This window comes from Etheostoma spectabile, unplaced genomic scaffold, assembly GCF_008692095.1.
Source record: "Etheostoma spectabile isolate EspeVRDwgs_2016 unplaced genomic scaffold, UIUC_Espe_1.0 scaffold00007352, whole genome shotgun sequence".
In the NCBI taxonomy this organism is placed as follows: domain Eukaryota; kingdom Metazoa; phylum Chordata; class Actinopteri; order Perciformes; family Percidae; genus Etheostoma; species Etheostoma spectabile.
This window is the reverse complement of record NW_022603481.1, coordinates 17,470-35,000: the sequence shown is the minus strand read 5'-3', so window position 1 is coordinate 35,000 and position 17,531 is coordinate 17,470. Positions and strand designations below refer to the sequence as shown.

The 17,531-nt window shown below is 47.0% G+C and overlaps 2 protein-coding genes across 2 annotated transcripts in view; one reads left to right on the top strand and one right to left on the bottom strand.

Annotated features, from left to right (window-relative positions):
* nyap2a (neuronal tyrosine-phosphorylated phosphoinositide-3-kinase adaptor 2a) overlaps positions 1–2,970 on the bottom strand; it is a 35,997-nt gene extending 33,027 nt beyond the window's left edge. Inside the window, 1 exon segment of the mRNA XM_032508352.1 lies at positions 2,447–2,970. The gene's annotated coding sequence lies outside the window, so the exon portion shown is untranslated.
* Positions 2,971–6,481: 3,511 nt separating this feature from the next.
* On the top strand, positions 6,482–17,442 carry LOC116678424 (sodium/potassium-transporting ATPase subunit beta-3). Its single transcript, XM_032508353.1, has 7 exons — positions 6,482–6,829; positions 9,716–9,844; positions 12,211–12,309; positions 14,387–14,574; positions 15,886–15,936; positions 16,069–16,155; positions 16,236–17,442. Exons 1-7 carry the CDS (start codon positions 6,598–6,600, stop codon positions 16,401–16,403), a joined length of 954 nt encoding a protein of 317 aa, XP_032364244.1. The 5' UTR covers positions 6,482–6,597; the 3' UTR covers positions 16,404–17,442.
* Positions 17,443–17,531: the final 89 nt, after the last annotated feature.

Sequence of the window (17,531 nt, the reverse complement as noted above, 5' to 3'; positions counted from 1 at the left end):
TTGTTGGCTCCAAAATCCAAGGCCAGCCCATTTTCTACTGCAGCAGAGCTCCACCAGACCTGGTCCCCTGAAGTCCCTGTGTCAACCACAACAGTTTGTGGGATTCTGTCTCCAAATGGCCTCCATGGTCGAATCAGGGCCCAGAAGCCGGCACTAAACAAAAGACAACTGAAAAACCGTGTGGCATGTGCCGAGGTCCACAGCCTGCTAACGGGTCCACAGCCTGCTAACGGGTCCACAGCCTGCTAACAGGCCCACAGCCTGCTAACAGGTCCACAGCCTGCTAACAGGTCCACAGCCTGCTAACGGGTCCACAGCCTGCTAACAGGCCCACAGCCTGCTAACGGGTCCACAGCCTGCTAACAGGCCCACAGCCTGCTAACGGGCCCACAGCCTGCTAACGGGTCCACAGCCTGCTAACGGGTCCACAGCCTGCTAACGGGTCCACAGCCTGCTAACGGCCCACAGCCTGCTAACGGGTCCACAGCCTGCTAACGGGTCCACAGCCTGCTAACGGGTCCACAGCCTGCTAACGGGTCCACAGCCTGCTAACGGGTCCACAGCCTGCTAACAGGTCCACAGCCTGCTAACGGGTCCACAGCCTGCTAACGGGTCCACAGCCTGCTAACGGGTCCACAGCCTGCTAACGGGTCCACAGCCTGCTAACGGTCCACAGCCTGCTAACAGGCCCACAGCCTGCTAACGGGTCCACAGCCTGCTAACGGGTCCACAGCCTGCTAACGGGCCCACAGCCTGCTAACGGGTCCACAGCCTGCTAACGGGTCCACAGCCTGCTAACAGGTCCACAGCCTGCTAACGGGTCCACAGCCTGCTAACGGGTCCACAGCCTGCTAACGGGTCCACAGCCTGCTAACAGGTCCACAGCCTCGGGTCACAGCCTGCTAACGGGTCCACAGCCTGCTAACAGGTCCACAGCCTGCTAACGGGTCCACAGCCTGCTAACAGGTCCACAGCCTGATAACAGGTCCACAGCCTGCTAACAGGATGGACGCTGGAGAAGTGGAAGAAAGTGGATTTTTCAGATGAATCTTCTGTTGAATTACACCACAGGAGACCTACTGGAGACCGCACGGATCCAAGATTCACCCAGAAAACAGTGAAGTTTGGTGGCGGGAAAATCCTGGTCTGGGGTTCCATCCAGTATGGGGGTGTGCGAGAGATCTGCAGGGGGGAAGGCAACATCAATAGTCTCAAATACCAAGACATCTTAGCTACCTCTTATCTTCCCAACCATAAAAGAGGCCAAATTCTGCAGCAGGATGGTGCTCCATCGCATACTTCCATCTCCACTTCAAAGTTCCTCCAGGAGAAGAAGATCCAGATGGTCCAGGATTGGCCGGCCCAGTCACCAGACGTGAACATCATGGAGCAGATGTGGGGTAGGATGGAAGAGGAAGCATGGAAGACCAGACCAAAGAGTACTGATGAACTCTGGGAGCTTTCCTAGCTAGTCCTGATGACTTCATCAACACATGGTCTGGATCCTCGCCAAACCACATGGGTCCAGTCCTCCTAGCTCATGGAAGTCCTACTAGATATTACATCTGGATCTCACAGCACCACTATTTAATTTGCTGACATATTTTAGTATTTGCAGTAAATTTCTGTCTTGTTTAAATAATAAATCTTTTTTCAGTGAAACTAATTTATTTCAGAGCGTTAAACATCGTTTGGAGGTTTTATCTTTTCATACGAGATATTTCTTACACCAGCTGATTCATTAGAGTCAGGTTAATAGCAGCTGTTTCTACTAAAGAGACAAGAGACAAGACTTCTGTCAGGGACTGTATGGGGCTCCAGTGGGGGACCTTGAATGGAGTCCTGTATGATGAACGAAGATGAACAAAGATGCAAATGATGAAGATGGTGAACGATGACGAAGACGATGAAGATGATGAAGATGACGAAGACAATGAAGATGATGAAGATGATGAAGACAATGAAGATGATGAAGACAATGAAGGTGATGAAGATGATGAAGACGATGAAGACGATGAAGATGACGAAGACGATGAAGATGATGAAGATGATGAAGATGATGAAGACGATGAAGATGATAAAGACAATGAAGGTGATGAAGATGATGAAGACGATGAAGACGATGAAGATGACGAAGACGATGAAGACGATGAAGATGACGAAGACGATGAAGATGATGAACGATGTTCATCGTCCCGTTTCTTTAGAGCTGTCTGGGCTTTTTGATTTTAAATTAAATATAACTTTGTTCCCAGGCCTGATCCAAGATGGCAGCCATGTTGGAATGAGACACTTTCACTGTTGGAAATCCAAACAGGGTGTGAAGGATGTGCCCAGTGGGTTTTGAACAGACTTTATTGACACTGTCAGCGCAGACGAAAAGAGGAAGAATCTCACCAGCAGAGAAAGACAACGGCCAAATGAAGGAAGCAGGATGAAGGCTTACCGGAGGATCAGCGAGCACTGCCTCCCTCCATCCTTCCTTTACTGTGTCCTTCAGTGTCTCCTTCCTCCTTCTGGTCCCCGTCCTTCCCTCCGTCAGCTGTGCAGAAATGAAGATGGAGAGATGAATCTTCCTGTCGTCCTCTGCAGCACACAGGAAACGATGAGTCGCTGCGGCAACGTTAATCCACATCCACCCTCCGACACCTCCGTCCTCCCTCTCTTCCTTTCCTCCCTCCTCTCCTCGTCCCTCTCTTCTCCTCTCTTCCTTCTGTCAGATATCCTCACAGCTGTAGGAATCACAGCTCACTCTCACACACACACACACACACACACACACACACACACACACACACACACACACACACACACACACACCCTTCAGCAGCACACAAACACATCTCCGGCGACAAGAAGAGAGAGGCTGAAACCACGGCAACCTGACAGCATCCTACCGCTCTGATTCCCCCCCCCCTCTCTCTCACAGCAGAGAGGGGGATAGAGAAAGACAGAGAGAGACAGAGAGAGAGAAAGAGAGGGAGAGAGACAGGTAGAGAGAGAGCAAATGAGAGAGAGAGGGAGAGAGCGAGGGATAGAGAGAAAGAGAGGAGAGAGATTATGATTTTCAGCTATTAGAATCTGCCTGACTTGTGTATTAATATTTAATATGCATGTATATGTGTTTTTGAATCGTGTGTAAACTGCTTTGACAACATGTTTTTGTTCTATTGAGGCAAATTGAATTAAAAGAATTTCTTGTTTATATTTTTCAGCAGAAAAGAACCATCCACCCCCCCCCCCTCTCTCTCTCTAGGGAGGTACCCAGGGGGCAAGTCAAGAAATTACGTTACTGTAACGTAATTAATTAATGAATTAATAGATTATATTATTTTTCAGCATACTACACTATGGCAGAAAAATGTCTGCTTGCTTACATATTCAACGAAGGTGCTGTTTGGAAACGCAAAAGTTCAACACAGGTCCACTGCACCGAACTGAAAGCCTTTATTTAGAAGATCTCTCTCCTCAAACCCTGTTGTCAGTTGTCCCTGTGAATCCCTACGGCATGCCCACAGGTGAGTCCACCTTCCCTACGGCATGTCCACAGGTGAGTCCACCTTCCCTACGGCATGCCCACAGGTGAGTCCACCTTCCCTACGGCATGTCCACAGGTGAGTCCACCTTCCCTACGGCATGTCCACAGGTGAGTCCACCTTCCCTACGGCATGTCCACAGGTGAGTCCACCTTCCTTACGGCATGCCCACAGGTGAGTCCACCTTCCCTACGGCATGCCCACAGGTGAGTTTACCTGCCCAGCATCCAGCCAAAGGGAGACAGACGGCTGGGGCGTTATGTACGTCACTAATCCATAAACCCAATCATTGTCTCATTCTCAAAAGCCAACAAAGAAACCTGAAGCTCAACTGGAGCTGCAGGAACACCCCGCTCAATTTTCTGTCTGTCTGGCTTCTGCCCCCCGCTGGCCTGGAGAGACCCTGAGACCCAGACCCAGAGACCCAGAGTCCTCTCTTCAAGTATTGACAGGTGTGTGTCCGTACCTTTCAGCCAAAGCAACAGGCAGTGATCGCCCACAGGAGTCAGCAGGAAGACCAACACTCCAATGATAACACAAGGCTTTCCAGTAGATGGATGTGATGGATCTGTGATCTCATTGGAGCCTCCACTTCTTCATACAGCGCCCCCTGGAGGACTGAAGGAGCCCCACAGCCAACAGACCACCTCTGCATCCTGCTGGTCAAAGTCCTGTTCACACACTGAGGACCAGGGCTGACAGAGTCTGGAATCAGAAATACTTGAGTAATAGTTTAGTGGAGACAAGAGAGAAGATAACAGAGAGAGAGAGAACACAACATTTACATTTAATACACTCTAACAATTAGTTTCCATTGTTGAACACTTTTCTTCACATGTTTTCAAACAACACAACATCATCATTTGTGCATTTCTCCGTTCTTTTCCTTTTGCTCAGGTACTCCACAATCTTTGCTCTCCAACGTTTTCCCTCTCTAAGGTTTCTAAGATCCGGGACCCAGAACAAACCCTGAACCTGTGTAGATAGTGGTCCCTAAGGTTTAAAAGGGATGGGGGCTGGAGTCTCTCTTTTGAAGGAGTTTTCCAGGGTGAAGGAGCCATGTCATAACAGACAGACAATATTTACTTCCACTGTAGTTCAGCTGACAGAATCACTGCCCCCCCCCCCCCCCCCTCCAGGACAGGAATTGTGTTGTGTCTTAATATGGTGAAATGGCTTCCTCAACATATTAATGTAACATGCAGCACAGATCTGCAGATGACTGTCACTTAATCTCAGTTCTCTTATCTGACTGGTGAGCCAGAAGGCAGACGAGGAGGCCAGGGGTAGGAGGCTCAGACCAGGAGGCAGTGTGAAGGTTTTAGAGGTTTACAGTGAGCTTTTAGCTACAGCAAAAGGAATATTCAAACAAAAATCCAAATCACTCAGAATAAAACAAGGAGTCAAACTACAAAGGGAGAGACACAGGGATTATCACAGGAAAGGACAACACAATGACAACGATTGGCACAGCTGACAAAGAAAGCCCACCGACTAAATACACAAGGTAATGAGGGACTAGGGACGAGGGACGGGTGACAGCATCAGGGCAGGGCCCATAATCCCAAACGGCAGGAAAACACACAAAGTAGGAAGTAAAAAAAGACATGGCACAGGAGAAACAGAGACATCAAAGGAAAACAGGAAATTGAAGCATGAAAACATAAACAAGGCTTGAAATAGAAAAACAAAACTAGAATGCAGAAAGAACTCAGGTAACACAAACTGTGACCAAACAACAGGACCCAGTAACACGGGTAGGAGTCGGCCAGACCGCAGACGGGAACCCAGGCAAAGAGGACACGTTGACCCGGACTCTGACTGGGAACTGGTTGACGGTCCAGCTGGACATGCATCACAAGGCTGCAGAGAATCAGGGTCACTGGGGGGTCCGTTCAGTCACAGTTCTGTAGACACATCCTCTAACCAGTTCACTGAACCACTCCAACAGTGCCATGAAGTATCTTCATCAATATTAGATGGGTTGCAAGGCTCACATGGACGGCTGCCGGCATGACTGCTGTAACACTAGAATTTCCCATTATTTTGGATGATTATCCATTTCCATGATATATTAATAATATAGAATATATAATATGAGGACAAAAGAAAGATTTTCCTCATCACTTCTTCAGTTCAAAAAGCCACTTAATTACTTCCCGGTCATTTAACTATGTGAGCAACCTTCCTCTCCTTCCCCCTCCTCCTCCTCACATGCCTCCCACCCCCACCCCCCCGTGTCTCTGTGACATCACCCTGCTCTTGTCCAATCACGTGTCTACCCTGTGGTGTGATTACATAATTTCAGGTTCAGTTTGATGTGAAATGATTTTAGAACAGCCATTTCTGTTTTAAAGTCATTTTATCCTTAAGATTTTTATTTAGAAGCACCTTGTGTGCAAGGTATATTATATTATGTGTGTGTATATTATGTGTGTGTATATTATGTGTGTGTATATAATGTGTGTAATATTATATTATGTGTGAGGTATATTATATTACGTGTGAGGTATATTACATTATGTGTGAGGTATATTACATTATGTGTGAGGTATATTATATTATGTGTGAGGTATATTATATTATGTGTGAGGTATATTACATTACGTGTGAGGTATATTATATTATGTGTGAGGTATATTATATTATGTGTGAGGTATATTACATTACGTGTGAGGTATATTACATTATGTGTGAGGTATATTATATTATGTGTGTAAGTTTCACATCTCCTCCGGGCTCTGTACTGCGCATGCACCTCGCTCTGTGTATCTCTCTCTCTCTCTGTCCCTCTCTCTCCTTCTCCCTCTCTCTCTCTACGTCTCTCCTTCTCCCTCTCTCTCTCTCTACGTCTCTCCTTCTCCCTCTCTCTCTCTCTACGTCTCTCCTTCTCCCTCTCTCTCTCTCTACGTCTCTCCTTCTCCCTCTCCCTGTCTCTCTCTCTGTCTCTCCCTCTCCTTCTCCCTCTCTCTCTCTCTCTCTCTCTCCTGCACGGTGAGGTCTAACCAGCTGTCAGCCCGCTGCTCCTCTGTCTTAAATAGCCCGACACTGAGCTCGCACCATGTCGTCCAGCCTGCAGGAACAGAACCAGGAGCAGAACCAGGAGCAGAACCAGGAGCACAAAGGGGATGTGAAGGAAGACATGAAGCTGGAGGACAAACAGAATCAAAGTGAGGAGAGGAAAGCAGAGAAGTGGGAGGAAAACAATAAGGAAGAGCCAAAGGAATCCTGGAAGGATTGTATCTACAACCCGAGGACCGGAGAGTTCATTGGCCGTACCGCCAGCAGCTGGGGTGAGCCTGTCTCTGTCTGTCTGCCTGTCTCGCTTAGACAATATCTATTTATAATATATAACATGTGAGAGGTTTGTTAAAAGACGGCAGGGAATAATACCAACAATGTCATCTAAACACAATCTGTTTCTATCCATTTCTCAACATACACGCACACACACGGATTCATAAAATATGCATATGTGCAAAGATGAATAGTAAGTGCAATGTGCAGATGTATGGTCCATGATGAAGGTTAATGCGAGGTGTAGTGACTCTGGATGGGGGAGGGTTAAGAGTCGGTCCTAGTGGGGCCCTGGGGCCTTGTTAATGACTGCTGATGTTTTTATGGCGCGAGGTTTTGGTCCTGGTGGAGGGGGGTGGTGGGTGGGGGTTTATACACTTTGTGACGGGGTGAGATGGATCGGCTACAATCTCTCCTGCGAACCGCAGCGTCTTGGAGGGTACAGGTCCTGGAGGGGTACAGGTCCTGGAGAGATGCCAAACTGCAGCCAATCACCTTTCAGCAGAGCGGGTGATACACTGCTCTCTACCAGATGGTGATTGAGCAGCTGACGATGGACTCAATGATGGCCGGGCTTTGAGATTATGACCCTAACCCGAGAGACGATGGACAAGGAAGGACTCCACAATGATAACTGTGGAGTCACCCAGGGTGATGGGGGCGGAAAAGGTTGCATTCTTCCTAAAAAACATATCTATTATCTTCAGAGCATTCAACTCCGCACAGTGCACCGCATAAAGCTCCGCATTGTGCTCCGCATGAGGCTCCGCATGGTGCTCCGCATGGTGCTCCGCATGAGGCTCCGCATGGTGCTCCGCATGAGGCTCCGCATGTGCTCCGCATGAGGCTCCGCATGGTGCTCCGCATGAGGCTCCGCATTGTGCTCCGCATGAGGCTCCGCATGGTGCTCCGCATGAGGCTCCGCATGGTGCTCCGCAAAGTGCTCCGCTTGAGGCTCCGCATGGTGCTCCGCATGGTGCTCCGCAAAGTGCTCCGCTTGAGGCTCCGCATGGTGCTCCGCATGGTGCTCCGCAAAGTGCTCCGCAAGGTGCTACGCTTGAGGCTCCGCATGGTGCTCCGCATGGTGCTCCGCATGGTGCTCCGCATGAGGCTCCGCATGGTGCTCCGCAAGGTGCTCCGCATGGTGCTCCGCATGGTGCTCCGCATGAGGCTCCGCATGGTGCTCCGCAAGGTGCTCCGCATGGTGCTCCGCATGGTGCTCCGCATGGTGCTCCGCAAGGTGCTCCGCAAGGTGCTCCGCTTGAGGCTCCGCAAGGTGCTCCGCAAGGTGCTCCGCAAGGTGCTCCGCAAGGTGCTCCGCATGAGGCTCCGCATGGTGCTCCGCAAGGTGCTCCGCAAGGTGCTCCGCATGGTGCTCCGCAAGGTGCTCCGCATGGTGCTCCGCTTGAGGCTCCGCATGGTGCTCCGCATGGTGCTCCGCTTGGGGCTCCGCATGGTGCTCCGCATGGTGCTCCGCATGGTGCTCCGCTTGAGGCTCCGCATGGTGCTCCGCATGGTGCTCCGCATGAGGCTCCGCATGGTGCTCCGCAAGGTGCTCCGCATGGTGCTCCGCATGGTGCTCCATCGTATTAGTAGTTGTTGTTTAACAGAGAATTGGTGACTTTTAGCTGGGTACAGAGCAGTGGGACATTATGCTTTACACGAAAACACGCGAGTATTATGTGGTGACCACAGTTAAGTTTAGACCACCTCTCTTTGGCGAGTTCTATCAGGAAAAGATTAAAACACTCCCAAGGAGAACGCATTTCCTTGGGAAAGTATTCTTTTTTCCCCTCAAACATGAACTTCGCTCCCTGGCTTCAAAGTCCTGTGTTCTACGATAAACCCATTCACCTCGACCTCAGATTCAGATTGGATCTACCTGGGGGGGGGGGGGGGGGGGCGACAAGCAGAACCTGTTAGAGTGAGAATATATTGATATATTTCAAGAGAATATAAAAGCTTTTTGTCAGCTTACTGTGGAGGGTTGGGGGGGGGGGGGGGGGGGGGGAGGCTGTGAAGGCTGTTTCTCTAAGACAGATGGAGCTGCATGTGTGTATCATATCATCTTCTTTAGAGTATTCTTGGTATGGACTGAGAGATGTCATGTGACACAACACACACACACACACACACACACACACACACACACACACACACACACACACACACACACACAAACAGCCTAATTCAGCACATTTTAAACACCCATAACCCCCTGCAGCATCTAAGAAAAAATCACTGAGTCTAAATTTAGCTTCTGAGTTCATCTGAGACTCACTCTTCATATTCTCTCTCTCCCTCTCTGTCTCTTTCTACCTCTCCCTCTCCCTCTCTGTCTCTCCAGGTCTTTCCATAAAGAGCAGGTCTAGACCAGACTCTGGGATGTTATTTATCTCCCAGGTCTTTCATAAAGAGCAGGTCTAGACCAGGACTCTGGGATGTTATTTATCTCCCAGGTCTTTCATAAAGAGCAGGTCTAGACCAGGACTCTGGGATGTTATTTATCTCCCAGGTCTTCCATAAAGAGCAGGTCTAGACCGGACTCTGGGATGTTATTTATCTCCCAGGTCTTTCATAAAGAGCAGGTCTAGACCAGACTTTGGGATGTTATTTATCTCCCAGGTCTTTCATAAAGAGCAGGTCTAGACCAGACTCTGGGATGTTATTTATCTCCCAGGTCTTTCATAAAGAGCAGGTCTAGACCGGACTCTGGGATGTTATTTATCTCCCAGGTCTTTCATAAAGAGCAGGTCTAGACCGGACTCTGGGATGTTATTTATCTCTCTACCTGTCTGTCTACTGCAGGGATGATAACAGAGGAGCTGTACCTGTCTCTCTGTGCTCTGTGTGTTTGAATAAGGTTTTGTTTACCCCCCCAGGCCTGATCCTCCTCTTCTACCTGGTCTTCTACGGGTTTCTGGCGGGGATGTTCTCTCTCACCATGTGGGTCATGTTACAGACGCTGGATGACAATGTCCCGCGCTATCAGGACCGGGTGGCCAATCCAGGTGAGGACGGGTCAACGCTTTCATAACTTCATCATTATAACACCTATATATATATATATATATATATATATATATATATATATATATATATTATAATTATTATTACTATTATTTAAAACAGGTTTATCCTTGTAGCTCCACTGGGTGATTGGATCATTTGGCCTTAAATTAAAAACATGAAGTGAAATTACTCAAGACACTGTTTTATAAATCATGAAAACAAGGTCAGATGTCTTAAAACAACACAGTGAGGATACCTGGACAGGTGAGGACACCAGGACAGTTGACGACATGAGGACAGTGAGGACACCTGGACAGTGAGGACACCTGGACAGTGAGGACACCTGGACAGTGAGGAAGAATGTGTCCAGGTGAAGACACCTGGACAGTGAGGACACCTGGACAGGTGAGGACCAACAGAGGTCCGTCTCTCAGCAGAATAAGAAACAACAGTCCCAGTAAATCTTTGATGATTATTTAGCAGGTCACACGATTAAAAATACATTTAATAGAGCTGGGCAGCGATTAAAAGTTTTAATTGCGATTAATTGCATTATTTCCCTGATTAATCACGATTAATTGCAAAATTAAATAAATTCAAAAGTAGTGTATATAGTGCAATTTTTTAAAAAATGTTCTGCCATATGAACAAAGTGCCGTAACATTTGTTCTGCAAAAACTTCCCAGCATTTAGTTTATAAAGCAGCAGTTAAGTAAAATATTTAGTTCCATCTCAATTTAAACATAATGTATTTATCATGTCCAGAGATGGATTCATCTGGTTGGAACGTGTTGCATAAGCGACTCCTTCTTATGCAAGGACACTGTCAAATACGCTGTTAAGCAGAGACACTGAGGGACACTGTCCAACGCACTGTACAGCAGAGACACTGGGACAGAATGCTGGAGACACAAAGCAGGGGACATGATCAGAAGGCAGAAGTCTCGCAGCAGCGATCAGATTTTGTATCTATTTGTCCTATCTGTCCTAACTGCGGGGACTTTATTTGACACATTCAACTGCTGTGTAACTTCAATAAAGTGTCTCGCGCATGTCTCAGCATAACGTCTGTCCTCTGTTTTCATTAGTCAGAGCACGTGAATGCAGCGCCCACTTTTCATCAGTATAATGCTCTGCCGTCATTGTTGCAATTCTCAGACCGATGTCCTCCACCAGACCGATGTCCTCCACCAGACCGATGTCCTCCACCACCCTAATGGGCCTGCAGTCTGTAGCTATCCACGTTGCTATGGCATTTGTTAGCGTCTCTTGCCTTTTTTTATCTCTACCCCCCCACGCTGCATCTAACGTAGCCTGCCAAAGCCCCGCCCACTGTGTGTGTGTCGTTGAATGATTGGCTGGTATCAACTGTCAGGTGATATTTCAGACTGGAAGTACTCCGGTGATTAGAAAATTCAACTTTGCAGTATTTACAAAGCCTGTGAGCAACAAACTTTTACAATAATAAAGAAATAATAAATACTGTGTTAACGCGCATTAAAAAATTGTCGGCATTAAATTAATTAGTTAACAGTATAAGAAGCTCAGTCCTCCGAGAGGAGCTCGGAGTAGAGCCGCTGCTCCTTCACGTTGAAAGGAGCCAGTTGAGGTGGTTCGGGCATCTGGTAAGGATGCCTCCTGGGCGCCCCCCCTAGGGAGGTGGTCCAGGAACGTCCAGCTGGGAGGAGGTCTTGGGTAAGACCCAGGACTAGGTGGAGGGACGTCCAGCTGGGACAGGCATTGAGGCAGACTCAGGACTAGGTGGACAACTGGCACACATATCTCCAACCTGGCCTGGGAACGCATCACCCAGTCGGAGCTGGTTAATGTGGCTTGGGAAAAGGAAGTTTTGGGTCCCCTGCTGGAGCTGCTGCCCCTGCAACCCGATATCGGATTCGCAGATGAGGAGGGATGAATCTGGCTTCACTAACAACTGCTGTCACACCCAGATGCATTAACTCCATAATGGCTAGTTCCAACTACAGGACATGATATTACCCCCGGTCACCGTGGTGTGAAGAGCAGAACAGAGGATTTTTCCTGCAAGAAGATCTATCAATGTTCAACTAGTGATCAAAGGGACAATAGAGTAAAGTTGTAGAAAACTGGAGACTTTGAAAAATGTTCATTTGGAACATATCTTAAGTCAACCCTGTGCAACGTATGACCAATCCCAAACATGGACAGTCTGCTGAAAACAAAGAGCCAACGGCTGGATCAGAAAAACACGTTAAACACTGAATCCATGCTGCTGCCTCATCAACCATTCATACATCTCTTAATAATCTCTTTGATGTGTTTTTAACTTCTCAGCTTTATTAGGGCTTCTCTGATTATTCCTTAGAGATCCATTTGTTTTGTGCAGGTTTGGTGATTCGTCCGCATGCTGCTGAAATCTCCTTCAACCGCAGTGACCCGATGAACTACAACCAGTACATTCAAAACCTGCACGAGCTCCTGCAGCGTGAGTACAAACCTGTCCTGAGAGACCCTGACCCTGAGAGACACTGAAGAGACCCAGACCCTGACCCTAAGATATCCTGACCCTAAGAGAAACCTTTCTGCAGGATTAGAACAACACTAACACACAAATCACGTGTCAAACATGGAGGGCATCAGGTTTCCATTCTGAGATTGTCAAGCATCAGTTTAGAAATGGAAAAGTCAGACGGGCGGTTACAGGTGAGCCGGTAGACAGGCAGGTAAACGGGCGGCTACAAGTGAGCAGGTAGACGCGCAACTACAGGTGAGCCGGTAGACAGGCAGGTAGACGGGTGGCTACAGGTGAGCAGGTAGACGGTCAGGTAGATGGTCAGGTAGACGGGTGGCTACAGGTGAGCAGGTAGACGCGCAACTACAGGTGAGCCGGTAGACAGGCAGGTAGATGCGCAACTACAGGTGAGCCGGTAGACAGGCAGGTAGACGGGTGGCTACAGGTTATCAGGTAGACGGTCAGGTAGACGGGTGGCTACAGGTGACCAGGTACACAGTCAGGTAGACGGGTGGCTACAGGTGATCAGGTAGACGGGTGGCTACAGGTGATCAGGTAGACGGGTGGCTACAGGTGAGCAGGTAGACGTCAGGTAGACGGGTGGCTACAGGGGAGCAGGTAGACGGGTGGCTACAGGTGATCAGGTAGACAGGTGGCTACAGGTGAGCAGGTAGACGGGTGGCTACAGGTGATCAGGTAGACAGGTGGCTACAGGTGAGCAGGTAGACGGGTGGCTACAGGTGATCAGGTAGACGGTCAGGTAGACGGGTGGCTACAGGTCAGCAGGTAGATGGGAACACACCTGCCTTTCTTTACTTTTAGCAGAAACAATCCTGATTGACTGCAAGTTGAAGGCTCATAAATAATCAAGTAAATTGTTTTATCCATTTTACTGTTATCACGTTCTATCCCTGTTTTGTGTATTCTGTCTGCTTATAACATGCATTTCTCATTTTGTAAAGTATTCATGTATGAAAGGCGCAACACAAAATAAGTTAAATATTAAATGACATTAGTTATATTACATGTCGAAGTAAATTAAGCTAACAACGAGGAAACTATAAAGTTCATTCATTTCCTTCTTTGGTGGTCAGCAACAGTACTTTTAGTGGTTGTACATCCCGGCCACCCAACCATGGATGGCTGGTCTTGTTCAAAATGCATAATTGCAATGGATTGTGGGTGCAATCCACCTCTGGAGTGTCCATCGTTGTTCACTTGTCTCCTCAGCCATCGGAGGGTCCATCTCATCAAGTCTACTTCAGTTTGTCAGACAATTGGAACAACACTTAAAATGGCAGCGGGCAAGTGGTTAGGGGAAGTGAGCGTGAGCATGTTGAACCACCATGGAGGCAGGAAGCACGGAGTTGGTATTTGATGGTGTTGACATGTTCAGCAAGGATGAGGAAGGTGGATCTGGAGCCAATCAGAGTCTTGGTTTTCTGGTTGAACTCCATCTAAAAAGACAGCAGGGTGTTGAGTTTCAACACATGTTTAATGTGTTGTCAGGGCTGAACGTTGCATAGGTGTGTGTGTGGGGAGGGGGGGGACAGGAATGATCTCAGGACAGAGTCTCAGGACATCTAGTGGACGGTTTGAGGAAAGCAGGGGAGAAGACATGAGAACAGGGAGAATCAACCATTTACAAAGTCCATCAGTCATTTGACACAAAACAGTTTTTTGTGATGTCCTACAGACATTTCCTGATGAGAGTGATCATATGTTTATGTAACCAGGCAGGTAAACGGGCGGCTACAGGTGAGCAGGTAGACGGGTCAGGTAGATAAGAGTGATTATATGTTTATGTAACCAAGAAAACAAACTAAGAGATTCAATGTATCACAATCATCATTCTGACATGGTAATGAACTCTTTAAGATGACTCTATCACACTGAATCTACCTGTGGACATCCAGCGGGGGGGATAGCCTCTCCACAGCTGACATGCTGATTGGTTCCCTCCTAGAATTAACGTATATACTAGTCTTTAGTTTGAGAGGACGCCAATTTCTCTCATCAGACACCACATTTTGAATGTTTTTCTCTGCAGGTTACAATGACACTATCCAGGAGCGGAACGACTTGTGTTTGGTGGGTGAATACACTGAACAGGACGAGGAGCCAATCAAGAAGGTTTGTCAGTTTAAGCGCAGTATGCTGAGTCAGTGCTCCGGGCTGCGCGACTCCAGCTTTGGATTTGCTGAGGGGAAACCGTGCATCATCATCAAGATGAACCGGGTCAGTGAAGCACTGTTATGATGGTTAAGTCCATCCATCAGGATGTCTGTCTATGAGAAACCAACGCAGCACTAATGACAGCAACAGGAAGTCTTTCTGGCTCCGTTGTTAATGTACAAGAAAGTGAAGAGGAACATGGAAGTCTTAACTCTTTTAAATAAAAGTTGGAAACTTGCGGCGCACATGTCGTTGGACGGCCTATAGAAACACACGGAGCACATTTCATCACACAGGGTATAGAAACATGTGGAGCACATTTCATCACACAGGGTATAGAAACATGTGGAGCACATTTCATCACACGGCCTATAGAAACACACGGAGGACATTTCATCACACGGCCTATAGAAAATGTGGAGCACATTTCAACACACGGCCTATAGAAACACACAGAGCACATTCATCACACGGCCTATAGAAACATGTGGAGCACATTTCATCACACGGCCTATAGAAACATGTGGAGCACAATTCATCACACAGGGTATAGAAACATGTGGAGCACAATTCATCACACAGGGTATAGAAACATGTGGAGCACAATTCATCACACAGGGTATAGAAACATGTGGAGCACAATTCATCACACGGCCTATAGAAACATGTGGAGCACAATTGATCACACGGCCTATAGAAACATGTGGAGCACATTTCATCACACGGCCTATAGAAACATGTGGAGCACAATTCATCACACACGGCCTCTAGAAACACACGGAGCACAATTCATCACACAGGGTATAGAAACATGTGGAGCACAAAAACACCCACATCAGTGGTTTGCTCCGGCATGTTTCTGACATCTATTTCCGTTTGATTATTTTTGCTAGTCGGACTGGTCTTCTAGTTGGACTGGTCTTCTAGTTGGACTGGTCTTCTAGTTGGACTGGTCTTCTAGTTGGACTGGTCTTCTGGTCGGACTGGTCTTCTAGTTGGACTGGTCTTCTAGTTGGACTGGTCTTCTGGTTGGACTGGTCTTCTGGTCGGAGTGGTCTCCTAGTTGGACCGGTCTTCTAGTTTGATTAGTTTTCTAGAAAAAAGCAGTCAAAAGCGTAGGGTAATTTCTTGGCTAAATATTGTATTTAGCCAAAGCTAAATATCACATAATGTGACGTGCAGGTTACCTTCCCCCCAACACACACACACACACACAGAGTATATCTGCAGAGGTTAATCTAATTTAACAAGTATTGCGTTCAGAGAGATTCTGATTTTATTTCAGTGAATTCTCAACATACAAATTATAAAAATATTAATAGAACAATAATATAAGAAATAATACTTTAGTTTAATGAATAAAACTGTTTGCAGGTCATCGGACTGAAACCACAAGGAGACCCCTACATAAACTGTACTGCCAAGGTAAAACACACACACACACACACACACACAAACACACACACACAAACACACACACACACACACACACACACACACACACACACTACCTATTATATACACAAATAAGGAAACCCTGTGTATTTCTTTGTGAAGAGAGCCAGTCCCTTACGGATGCAGTTCTACCCATCAGATGCTCGTCTGGATAAAATGTTCTTCCCGTACTACGGAAACAAAGCTCATGTGAGTAAAGATGTGTGGTCGGTAAAGGTAATAAGTTAATAATATTTAGAAATGTAGTTTCACAAAACTCTCCCCCCCAGGCGGACTACGTGCAGCCGCTGGTTGCCGTGCAGTTGCTGCTCTCCAGAGAAGACCTGAACGTGGAGCAGACGGTGGAGTGTAAACTCGAGGGAACCAACCTGCGTAACGACGACGACCGGGACAAGTTCATGGGTCGGGTTGTTTTCCGGGTCAAAGTGTCGGAGTAACCACGTCTACCAGTTGTCAAGGATACCACAAACTGTGTTGAAACTGGAACTAACTGTCCAGTTTAGGACAATTTACTTTTAAGACCTGATCTGATTTGGACGCCTGAATGTGGTCTTCTTGAGTCTGGTTTTAGGGTTCAGACCGACGGATCAGATCAGGTCTGTGTGAAGCATGTGAGCCAGATGCACCCCCACACGTTGTTTTTAAATGTAAGTGTCTAATAGTGATGTAAAAGGATCCCAGCAGTGTGTAACGAGCAGGGCAGCAAGCACACACACACACCTGGTTAGTAATGAGATTACTCTTTTTTCATCCTGAAACTGCCTTTACACTTTTTATAATACTGCACTGACTTTTTCATTTTGTATCAACAGGGATGTTTTTCCAGATTGCTGAACAGAATTTTCAGTTTAAAAATTGAGACAATCAGTCCAAAATGGCAGTAGGATGGAAAGGCAGTAATCTGATTACTGATGGCCATACATGAACATCATTCAACAGCATATTTCAGTTCATGCACACCACTTCAAGGAAGATTAAAGATAGATTCATAACAGCAGAAAGCTACAAATGATCTACTTCTAGTTTCCTCTTTAATCTTTGCTTCGTCTCAGTGTAACAGTAAGTAGGACAGACAATACTCTCGTTGAATAATTAATAATACTTAGATAATACAGGCCCTCTAGAGGCCGATCATTGCACTGGGATATAGGAGGCTGCCTTGGCGCGCCGCCTGCTGGGACTTTCACCCGTCTTTTAAAATATACTTTATGGATATAATAAGGTCTGCCAATGTGTTTACAACCTACTATTGCACAGATGTTTTTAAATGTTTACGTGAGTATTTTTAAAGACTACCGTTGTGTTTACAGCACAGATCCAATCAGCTTCAGCAAGTCTGGGTTAAGATTGTAATTTCTAGCATGTCTGAAACAGACTGATGTATGGTTTCATTATTCATGTTTCTGTCGACTGAAGGAATGACAACAGGAAACAAGACTGATGATCTCCACTGCTGCAAATTAAACACAAAGATTCATTTAAAAAGAGCACTCTTCATCTATACCCATCAGTGTAAAAGCTAGAAGGAAGATGGTGTTAACATGTACACTGTGAGGAAGTACCAA

Excerpts from the sequence above, each read along its gene's own strand:
- LOC116678424 (XM_032508353.1), top strand. The coding sequence starts at position 6,598 with ATGTCGTCCAGCCTGCAGGAACAGAACCAGGAGCAGAACCAGGAGCAG. Across the intron at positions 15,937-16,068 it reads ACATAAACTGTACTGCCAAG|AGAGCCAGTCCCTTACGGAT; the intron begins GTAAAACACACA and ends TTCTTTGTGAAG. Across the intron at positions 16,156-16,235 it reads ACTACGGAAACAAAGCTCAT|GCGGACTACGTGCAGCCGCT; the intron begins GTGAGTAAAGAT and ends TCTCCCCCCCAG.